The sequence below is a fragment of the Hyla sarda genome (genome assembly GCF_029499605.1).
Source record: "Hyla sarda isolate aHylSar1 chromosome 1 unlocalized genomic scaffold, aHylSar1.hap1 SUPER_1_unloc_15, whole genome shotgun sequence".
In the NCBI taxonomy this organism is placed as follows: domain Eukaryota; kingdom Metazoa; phylum Chordata; class Amphibia; order Anura; family Hylidae; genus Hyla; species Hyla sarda.
Window position 1 is genome coordinate 131,564 of NW_026607576.1, and position 12,033 is coordinate 143,596.

At 41.6% G+C, this 12,033-nt stretch overlaps 2 protein-coding genes across 2 annotated transcripts in view; one reads left to right on the forward strand and one right to left on the reverse strand.

The window, feature by feature from the left end:
* The window catches only part of LOC130298000 (oocyte zinc finger protein XlCOF7.1-like), a 210,444-nt gene that overhangs the window by 40,255 nt on the left and 158,156 nt on the right, over positions 1–12,033 (reverse strand). The window lies entirely within an intron of this gene.
* LOC130297998 (zinc finger protein 420-like) overlaps positions 1–12,033 on the forward strand; it is a 34,365-nt gene that overhangs the window by 12,604 nt on the left and 9,728 nt on the right. The window contains exons 4-5 of the mRNA XM_056550876.1: positions 725–919; positions 9,437–9,604. Of these exons, the coding sequence (XP_056406851.1) occupies positions 725–919; positions 9,437–9,604 (363 nt within the window). The remainder of the gene's footprint in view (positions 1–724; positions 920–9,436; positions 9,605–12,033) is intronic.

Here is a 12,033-nt window from a genome sequence, read left to right on the forward strand (position 1 = left end):
GACCCTGCTGGGACATTATACAGTAATGGAGGGGTCTGGTGATGACTGGAGAGGTGACACTGCTGGGACATTATACAGTAATGGAGGGATCTGGTGATGACTGGAGAGGTGACACTGCTGGGACATTATACAGTTATGGAGGGGTCTGGTGATGACTGGAGAGGTGACACTGCTGGGACATTATACAGGAATGGAGGGGTCTGGTGATGACGGGAGAGGTGACCCTGCTGGGACATTATACAGTAATGGAGGGGTCTGGTGATGATTAGAGAGGTGACACTGCTGGGACATTATACAGTAATGGAGGGGTCTGGTGATGACTGGAGAGGTGACCCTGCTGGGACATTATACAGTAATGGAGGGGTCTGGTGATGATTAGAGAGGTGACACTGCTGGGACATTATACAGTTATGGAGGGGTCTGGTGATGATTAGAGAGGTGACACTTCTGGGACATTATACAGTAATGAAGGGGTCTGGTGATGACTGGAGAGGTGACACTGCTGGGACATTATACAGTAATGGAGGGGTCTGGTGATGATTAGAGAGGTGACACTGCTGGGACATTATACAGTAATGGAGGGGTCTGGTGATGACTGGAGAGGTGACACTGCTGGGACATTATGCAGTAATGGAGGGGTCTGGTGATGATTAGAAAGGTGACACTGCTGGGACATTATACAGTAATGGAGGGGTCTGGTGATGACGGTATCATTGTGTGTCAGGTTCCTATAAGGTGTCAGGATGTGGCGGTCTATTTCTCCATGGAGGAGTGGGAGTATGTAGAAGGACACAAGGATCTGTACCAGGACATAGTCATGATGAAGAATGACCCCCCAGGGGTAGACGAGGACATAATCCACATGACTAGGAGGACACTAGACGTGGCCCTAGAGATGATCCACGTGATATCTGGAGAGGTAAGTAGTTTCTGGTGACTTTTCTCTCTAGTAATAAACTGGTGATGACTGGAGAAGTGAAGTCTTGTGAATCCGTCCATACACAGGAGAACTGCTGGGGAACAATCAGTCAGTGTCACCTATCTCCTTCAGTGTCACCTATCTCCTTCAGTGTCACCTATCTCCTTCATTCTCCCCTAATTCTTCATTAAGACACACACCCATTAGGCTTATTATAACACTTTGCTTTTACTAATATATTATTTAAAATACAACAAAAAGATTAGACTGAATAGAAAATATACATATAATCTAAAGTGTACAGTAATTGCATTGGAAATGACCAAAAATAAAACAAAAAACAGTGGAGGGGTATGAAGAGAGGGGAGATAGGTACATGTGTCCATCCCTGGTTACCACACTTGACGCTGTCCCTTCCTATTCCAAAAGGATAACCCTTCCTACAAGGTGTGGGTGGGATAGGGTAGGCACTCACAGAGTACAAGTAAATAGTCAGTGCTTGCACAATCAGAGAGTTATAGAACCATGGTATATGGCCCATACTACTTTTTCCAACGGGTTTCTCTCATGGTATTAGTTGACTTCTTCAGGGATGGAGGAGACACAAACATGCAAAGAAATGTGTAAACATAGACAAGCAAACCAGTTAAAAGGCAATGGCTCGTCACAATGGCTCAGATTAGTATAAATATGAATATACTTACTTTGGATTGACTGGAGCAGTTCCTTGGTATTGACTTTCGCCCCAATGTGGCGTCACACGGGGCGGAGTCATGATGTCACGATATTCTGGCCCGTGGTTGGCACCCGGCAGTTAGTGAGCTGGTAGCGCGGCGTGCAGCTCAAAGAGGTGGGTGCCGAAGGCAAGATTGCGGGGGTCCCCAGCGACATCTTAAGTAATAATAGGTTGTCACCCCACCCCCTCTTATCGGGGGGCTTGAGGATGAGGAAATTCTTGAGACTTTCTTTAAGGGGTACTCCAGTTAAAAACTATTTATTTCTTCTTCATATCAACTGGGTCAAGAAAGTTAAACAGATTTGTAAATTACTTCTATTAAAAAAAATCTTAATCCTTCCAGTACTTATCAGCTGCTGTGTGCTCCACAAAGTTGTGTAGTTCTTTCCAGTATGACCCCAGTGCTCTCTGCTGACACCTCGGTCCATGTCAGGAACTGTCCAGAGCAGGAGAGGTTTTCTATGGGGATTTGTTCCTGCTCTCGACAGTTCCTGACATGAACAGAGGTGTCAGCAGAGAGCACTGGGGTCATACTGGAAAGAACTACACAACTTCCTGTGGAGCACACAGCAGCTGATAAGTACTGGAAGGATTAAGATTTTTAAACAGAAGTAAATTACAAATCTGTTTAACTTTGTGGCATCAGTTGATTTGGAGAAAAAAACAAAAACAAAAAAAAAAAACATTTAACCCCTTCATGACCCAGCTAGTTTTGGCCTTTATCACCCAGTACATTTTTTCAAATCTGACATGTGTCTCTTTAAGTGGTAATAACTTTGTAACGTTATTACCTGGCAAAGTGATTCAGAGATAGTTTTTTGGAGACATATTGTACTTTATATTAGTGGTAAATTTTTGTTGATACATGAAGTGATTTTTGGGAAAAACTCAAAAATATTGTGAAAAAATTTAAAAATGTTAATTTCACAATGTTTGAAACTCTCTAATTGTAAGAGAAATCGTCAGGCCAAATAAATGTAGTTATTAATTCACATCCAGGTCTACTTTATGCTGCCATCATTTGTTACACATTCTTTTACTTTTTTACAACATAATAAGGATTATACTATTATGAACATTTTTTCAAATTTTCTCAAAGATAAAAATCAAATTTTTTGGGGGGGACCACTTGAATTCTGAATATATATGTGTGTATGTATATGTGTATATATATAAATGTATGTATTTACTTCTGTACAACAGCTCCCCCTAGTGTCTGCCCTGCCAAGCATAAATGATGCAGTAGCAGGTTTAGGACACTAGGGGGAGCTGTTGTACAACTATAAATATATATATATATATAAAAATATATATATATATATATATATATATTACTGCACTCGCTTGACCCGAAAGTAAAGCATGCCGGAAGGCACAGCGTCGGGAGCTCGGGACGGTAAGGGACACCAGAGGAAGAGGAACAGGTAAGGGACACTGGGGACTCTTAGCAGTGCAGTGTGTGTACCGATCCCCGTGATCAGGACACACACCGCTCTGCTCAGGATTTTTATGTGCGAAATGCTGCCATTGGCTAGTCAGATTTGATTAGCTGATAGGAGCGATTGCGGTGAGGAGGAAGGGGGGAACAACCCCCCCAGGTCCCGAGGTAAGATGGCTGGCTATCAGTGATGGCCACCATCTTACCGGGCGCAGCGGATGCCGCAAGTAGGGGCCAGTATCTGCATGACGTACATGTATGTCATGGGTCGGGAAGAGGTTAATATCACGGCACACTACCTCTACAAATACATCAATGCAGTCTTTGTCACCCAAGGGTGCAGGTTTAGTGCTTTTTTGGGCCCTTACCTATCTCTCTATTGCCCCCCTCCTATAGACGGGCCAGAAGGGTCACATCTTCCAGTTCATCCTGCCTAATCCCAATTTGAGCTTTCTTGCGAAGAGCTGTATGTCTTTCAGGGTAGGCACTCACAGGCACTGTTTCTCTATGTTTACACACTTGTTTGCCCATTTGTGTCTCCTCCATCCCTGAAGAAGTAAATTACTACCATGAGAGAAACACGTTGGAAAAAGGAGTATGGACCATATACCATGGTTTTATAACTCACTGATTGTGCAAGCACTAACTATTTACTTGTACTCCGTGAGTGCCTACCCTATCCCATCCACACCTTGTAGGAAGGGTTATCCCTATGTCTCCTATGGGATAATAATGATCAGTATAAGAGATCAGTGTGTGCAGTGTTATAGTCTCCTATGGAATAATAATGATCAGTATAAGAGATCAGTGTGTGCAGTGTTATAGTCTCCTATGGGATAATAATGATCAGTATAAGAGATCAGTGTGTGCAGTGTTATAGTCTCCTATGGGATAATAATGATCAGTATAAGAGATCAGTGTGTGCAGTGTTATAGGTCCCTATGGGATAACAATGATCAGTATAAGAGATCAGTGTGTGCAGTGTTATAGTCTCCTATGGGATAATAATGATCAGTATAAGAGATCAGTGTGTGCAGTGTTATAGTCTCTTCACTTATCGGACCAATATATGGAGGGTTAAATTAATTCATCAACCTATAGATCCCTATAAATAGGAATCCAAAAAATCCCTAATTTCCCATATATGTGTTATCTTTATGGTGAACCCACAAGCTTTATTAAAGTAATTGTGCATAAACATATAATGAAAACTTCACGTAGATTAAAAATTAAGCAGGGCGGTAGCTTAGCCTTTGAACTAATATCTGTATACTGTGCATCAGGCCAGTGTACTCCAGCCTATTCGAATTGGCTATACTGAAGTGGAGATGCCCGGCGTGCCTGCAGTGCACGCTGAGCTATTTTCTAAGTCACCGCTTAGCTTTATATTAAAATTGAGTCCCTACTCTGCCCCCCTCGACATGTTTCGCTGCCTCTGCAGCTTTATCAAGAGGTAGCGGGCATATGAGCGCGGGCGTTCTCTAAGTTATATTTATAGATTACCTTGATGTTCGTTTGATATCCTGGCAGCCTATCGCAAAGTGCCTAACTCACTATTCGCATCATGATTGGACAAGACTATGATTGGCATCTCTGATAATCATTCAGAGGTAAGAGGATATCTACCAATCATGTACGGGTGTTTGCTTAGCTTCTCGGATTGGTTGGGGGACAGGTCCGTCATATGCGCATTCTCATCTGCGCAGTGGAAAAGATCTCGAGATTACGGACCTGCGCGATCTCGTCTGCGCTAGTACTTAGTTCCGTTTACCGGTAACAAGTCTCAGTGCGCCTGCGTATCTCAGTATCTACGTAATCTGCGCGAATTTAGTATGCGCAAGAACTTAGTTTTTGAGGGCATTTTATCTCTTAGATATTCATTCATTATAGGTATTGGTAATTAATAGGAATCCAGATTATTATGTAGTGTCAAGTGGAATTTCTAAGATGTAATCCATTTTGTTCATTATATATAAGCAAAAAGGGACTTATCTTCAACTCTTGTGTGATACATCAAGTATGTATTTAAAAATACTTTTTGATCTTATTAATTCTAAACTATATTAAGTACATTTTTTCTATATTAAGTGAATTTTTTTATTTTTTATTATTTTTTGTATTATTATTAACTTAAAAGAGTGGAATTTTATGGAGAGGTCTTTATGAGAAAAGGATATTTGTCATTTTATCCTATATGGTACTACATGATTGTCCCTTTGATATCAAATTATAGAGGATTCCTACTACTTATTTTTCCATGTTGTCTACCCTACTATATATTAGTTATTAAAATTTAATATCATCTTGTTTATTCAAACGAACATCAAGGTAATCTATAAATATAACTTAGAGAACGCCCGCGCTCATATGCCCGCTACCTCTTGATAAAGCTGCAGAGGCAGCGAAACATGTCGAGGGGGGCAGAGTAGGGACTCAATTTTAATATAAAGCTAAGCGGTGACTTAGAAAATAGCTCAGCGTGCACTGCAGGCACGCCGGGCATCTCCACTTCAGTATAGCCAATTCGAATAGGCTGGAGTACACTGGCCTGATGCACAGTATACAGATATTAGTTCAAAGGCTAAGCTACCGCCCTGCTTAATTTTTAATCTACGTGAAGTTTTCATTATATGTTTATGCACAATTACTTTAATAAAGCTTGTGGGTTCACCAAAAAGATAACACATATATGGGAAATTAGGGATTTTTTGGATTCCTATTTATAGGGATCTACAGTGTTATAGTCTCCTATGGGAAAATAATGATCAGTATAAGAGATCAGTGTGTGCAGTGTTATAGTCTCCTATGGAATAATAATGATCAGTATAAGAGATCAGTGTGTGCAGTGTTATAGTCTCCTATGGGATAATAATGATCAGTATAAGAGATCAGTGTGTGCAGTGTTATAGTCTCCTATGGGATAATAATGATCAGTATAAGAGATCAGTGTGTGCAGTGTTATAGTCTCCTATGGGATAACAGTAATCAGTATAAGAGATCAGTGTGTGCAGTGTTATAGTCTCCTATGGGATAACAATGATCAGTATAAGAGATCAGTGTGTGCAGTGTTATAGTCTCCTATGGGATAACAATGATCAGTATAAGAGATCAGTGTGTGCAGTGTTATAGTCTCCTATGGGATATTAATGATCAGTATAAGAGATCAGTGTGTGCAGTGTTATAGGTCCCTATGGGATAATAATGATCAGTATAAGAGATCAGTGTGTGCAGTATTATAGTCTCCTATGGGATAACAATGATCAGTATAAGAGATCAGTGTGTGCAGTGTTATAGTCTCCTATGGGATAACAATGATCAGTATAAGAGATCAGTGTGTGCAGTGTTATAGTCTCCTATGGGATAACAATGATCAGTATAAGAGATCAGTGTGTGCAGTGTTATAGTCTCCTATGGGAAAATAATGATCAGTATAAGAGATCAGTGTGTGCAGTGTTATAGTCTCCTATGGAATAATAATGATCAGTATAAGAGATCAGTGTGTGCAGTGTTATAGTCTCCTATGGGATAATAATGATCAGTATAAGAGATCAGTGTGTGCAGTGTTATAGTCTCCTATGGGATAATAATGATCAGTATAAGAGATCAGTGTGTGCAGTGTTATAGTCTCCTATGGGATAACAGTAATCAGTATAAGAGATCAGTGTGTGCAGTGTTATAGTCTCCTATGGGATAACAATGATCAGTATAAGAGATCAGTGTGTGCAGTGTTATAGTCTCCTATGGGATAACAATGATCAGTATAAGAGATCAGTGTGTGCAGTGTTATAGTCTCCTATGGGATAATAATGATCAGTATAAGAGATCAGTGTGTGCAGTGTTATAGGTCCCTATGGGATAATAATGATCAGTATAAGAGATCAGTGTGTGCAGTATTATAGTCTCCTATGGGATAACAATGATCAGTATAAGAGATCAGTGTGTGCAGTGTTATAGTCTCCTATGGGATTACAATGATCAGTATAAGAGATCAGTGTGTGCAGTGTTATAGTCTCCTATGGGATAATAATGATCAGTATAAGAGATTAGTGTGTGCAGTGTTACAGTCTCCTAGGGGATAACAATGATCAGTATAAGAGATCAGTGTGTGCAGTGTTACAGTCTCCTAGGGGATAACAATGATCAGTATAAGAGATCAGTGTGTGCAGTGTTATAGTCTCCTAGGGGATAATAATGATCAGTATAAGAGATCAGTGTGTGCAGTGTTATAGTCTCCTATGGGATAATAATGATCAGTATAAGAGATCAGTATGTGCAGTGTTATAGTCTCCTATGGGATAATAATGATCAGTATAAGAGATCAGTGTGTGCAGTGTTATAGTCTCCTATGGGATAATAATGATCAGTATAAGAGATCAGTGTGTGCAGTGTTATAGTCTCCTATGGGATAATAATGATCAGTATAAGAGATCAGTGTGTGCAGTGTTATAGGTCCCTATGGAATAATAATGATCAGTATAAGAGATCAGTGTGTGCAGTGTTATAGGTCCCTATGGGATAATAATGATCAGTATAAGAGATCAGTGTGTGCAGTGTTATAGTCTCCTATGGAATAACAGTGATCAGTATAAGAGATCAGTGTGTGCAGTGTTATAGTCTCCTATGGGATAATAATGATCAGTATAAGAGATCAGTGTGTGCAGTGTTATAGTCTCCTATGGGATAATAATGATCAGTATAAGAGATCAGTGTGTGCAGTGTTATAGGTCCCTATGGGATAATAATGATCAGTATAAGAGATCAGTGTGTGCAGTGTTATAGGTCCCTATGGGATAATAATGATCAGTATAAGAGATCAGTGTGTGCAGTATTATAGTCTCCTATGGGATAATAATGATCAGTATAAGAGATCAGTGTGTGCAGTGTTATAGGTCCCTATGGGATAATAATGATCAGTATAAGAGATCAGTGTGTGCAGTGTTATAGGTCCCTATGTGATAATAATGATCAGTATAAGAGATCAGTGTGTGCAGTGTTATAGTCTCCTATGGGATAACAGTGATCAGTATAAGAGATCAGTGTGTGCAAAAAAAGTGGGGGGAAAAAGTTAATAAAGATAATTTAACCCCTTCCCTAACAAAAGTTCGAATCACCCCCCTTTTCCTATAAAAAAAAACTGTGCAAATAAAAATAAACATATGTGGTATCGCCGCGTGCGTAAATGTCCAAACTATAAAAATATATTGTTAATTAAACCGCACGATCAATGGCGTACGTGCATAACCTAAAAAAATGTGTAAATAGCGATCAAAAAGTCCAATCAAAACAAAAATTGTACTGCTAAAACCTTCAGAACACGGCGCAAGAAATGAGCCTCATACCGCCGGTACGTGGAAACATGAGAAAAGTTATAGGGGTCAGAAGATGACAATTTTAAACGTATACATTTTCCTGCATGTAATTATGATTTTTTCCAACCTATATAAGTCAGGGATCATTATAACCGTATGGACCTACAGAATAAAGAGAAGGGGGCATTTATACCGAAATATGTACTGTGTAGAAACGGAAGCCCCCAAAAGTTACAATTGTGTTTTTTCTTCCATTTTGTTGCACAATTATTATTTTTTCCGTTTCACCGTAGATTTTTGGGTAAAATGACTGATGTCATTACAAAGTAGAATTGGTGGCGCAAAAAATAAGCCTCATATGGATTTTTAGGTGCAAAATTGAAAGAGTTATGATTTTTAAAAGGTAAGGAGGAAAAAACGAATTGCAGAAATGGAAAAACGCTGAGTCCTTGAAGGGTTAAATAAAAGCTAAGCTTTATATTAAGCCTAATGGGTGGTTGTCATAATGTCTGAGGATTTATGGTTACACCATATTGTTAGTCCTTCATTCTCCCTATACACATGTAAGCTCGGAACAATGAAGACCTCTTTGAAAAAAGCCCACACCATCCTATTCTTTGAGCAGAGAGATTCAGTGTCTGATTGGCTGAGGCAGCACACGCACCCCAACTCAGCAATAGAGGAAGCATGAATCAGTGCAGGCCAAAAAACGTAGTATATGTCTCTCAGAAGGGTGGGGGCTGCTTTCAGAGAGGGAGTTAAACAGAGACACAGTGGATGGTGAGATGATGTCTTTCTCAGTCCCTTCATTTAAGTGACAACTAAAAGAGCGTAAACTTCTCTTTACAGATAATGAATGAAATTTAGAAAATTAAAAAGGTTGGTGAGAGGAAAAGGATGGACTATTGTTTTAGTTTCCCAGAGGACCCCTTTACAATCCACAATCCATACTCCCGCCACTCGAGTATTTTATACAAATATATCTTAGGTACGGTCAGCTATATATATATTGATCATTTTCTCTCCATATACAGGATTACATAATAATAAAGAAGTCGTCTGGAAAAATTTTGACCCCCTGTGTGACCAGGAGACGGAGCAGGGCCCGGGGCCCCATCACAAAGACTCCACCTCACTCACTGATACATAAGGAGAAGATCCTAGAACTCATCCACAGGATCACTGAGCTGCTGACTGGAGAGGTGACCCTGCTGGGACATTATACAGTAATGGAGGGGTCTGGTGATGATTGGAGAGGTGACACTGCTGGGACATTATATAGTAATGGAGGGGTCTGGTGATGATTAGAGAGGTGACACTGCTGGGACATTATACAGTAATGGAGAGGTCTGGTGATGATTAGAGAGGTGACACTGCTGGGACATTATACAGTAATGGAGGGGTCTGGTGATGATTGGAGAGGTGACACTGCTGGGACATTATATAGTAATGGAGGGGTCTGGTGATGATTAGAGAGGTGACACTGCTGGGACATTATACAGTAATGGAGGGGTCTGGTGATGACTGGAGAGGTGACACTGCTGGGACATTATACAGTAATGGAGGGGTCTGGTGATGACTGGAGAGGTGACCCTGCTGGGGTATTATACAGTAATGGAGGGGTCTGGTGATGACTGGAGAGGTAACTCTGCTGGGACATTATACAGTAATGGAGGGGTCTGGTGATGACTGGAGAGGTGACAGTGCTGGAACATTATACAGTAATGGAGGGGTCTGGTGATGACTGGAGAGGTGACACTGCTGGGACATTATACAGTAATGGAGGGGTCTGGTGATGACTGGAGAGGTGACACTGCTGGGACATTATACAGTAATGGAGAGGTCTGGTGATGACTGGAGAGGTGACACTGCTGGGACATTATACAGTAATGGAGGGGTCTGGTGATGACTGGAGAGGTGACAGTGCTGGGACATTATACAGTAATGGAGGGGTCTGGTGATGACTGGAGAGGTGACACTGCTTGGACATTATATAGTAATGGAGGGGTCTGGTGATGACTGGAGAGGTAACTCTGCTGGGACATTATACAGTAATGGAGGGGTCTGGTGATGACTGGAGAGGTGACACTGCTGGGACATTTTACAGTAATGGAGGGGTATGGTGATGATTAGAGAGGTGACACTGCTGGGACATTATACAGTAATGGAGGGGTCTAGTGATGATTAGAGAGGTGACACTGCTGGGATATTATACAGTAATGAAGGGGCTGGTGATGATTAGAGAGTTGACACTGTTGGGATATTATACAGTAATGGAGGGGTCTGGTGATGACTGGAGAGGTGACACTGCAGGGACATTATACAGTAATGGAGGGGTATGGTGATGATTAGAGAGGTGACACTGCTGGGACATTATACAGTAATGGAGGGGTCTGGTGATGACTGGAGAGGTGACACTGCTGGGACATTTTACAGTATTGGAGGGGTCTGGTGATGATTAGAGAGGTGACACTGCTGGGACATTATATAGTAATGGAGGGGTCTGGTGATGACTGGAGAGGTGACACTGCTGGGACATTATACAGTAATGGAGGGGTCTGCTGATGATTAGAGAGGTGATACTGCTGGGACATGATACAGTAATGGAGGGGTCTGGTGATGACTGGAGAGGTGACACTGCTGGGACATTATACAGTAAAGGAGGGGTCTGGTGATGATTAGAGAGGTGACACTGCTGGGACATTATACAGTAATGGAGGGGTCTGGTGATGATTAGAGAGGTGACACTGCTGGGACATTATACAGTAATGGAGGGGTCTGGTGATGATTAGAGAGGTGACACTGCTGGGACATTATACAGTAATGGAGGGGTCTGGTGATGATTAGAGCGGTGACACTGCTGGGACATTATACAGTAATGGAGGGGTCTGGTGATGACTGGAGAGGTGACACTGCTGGGACATTATACAGTAATGGAGGGGTCTGGTGATGACTGGAGAGGTGACACTGCTGGGATATTATACAGTAATGAAGGGGCTGGTGATGATTAGAGAGTTGACACTGTTGGGACATGATACAGTAATGGAGGGGTCTGGTGATGACTGGAGAGGTGACACTGCTGGGACATTTTACAGTATTGGAGGGGTCTGGTGATGATTAGAGAGGTGACACTGCTGGGACATTATATAGTAATGGAGGGGTCTGGTGATGACTGGAGAGGTGACACTGCTGGGACATTATACAGTAATGGAGGGGTCTGCTGATGATTAGAGAGGTGATACTGCTGGGACATGATACAGTAATGGAGGGGTCTGGTGATGACTGGAGAGGTGACACTGCTGGGACATTATACAGTAATGGAGGGGTCTGGTGATGACTGGAGAGGTGACACTGCTGGGACATTATACAGTAAAGGAGGGGTCTGGTGATGATTAGAGAGGTGACACTGCTGGGACATTATACAGTAATGGAGGGGTCTGGTGATGATTAGAGAGGTGACACTGCTGGGACATTATACAGTAATGGAGGGGTCTGGTGATGATTAGAGAGGTGACACTGCTGGGACATTATACAGTAATGGAGGGGTCTGGTGATGATTAGAGCGGTGACACTGCTGGGACATTATACAGTAATGGAGGGGTCTGGTGATGACTGGAGAGGTGACACTGCT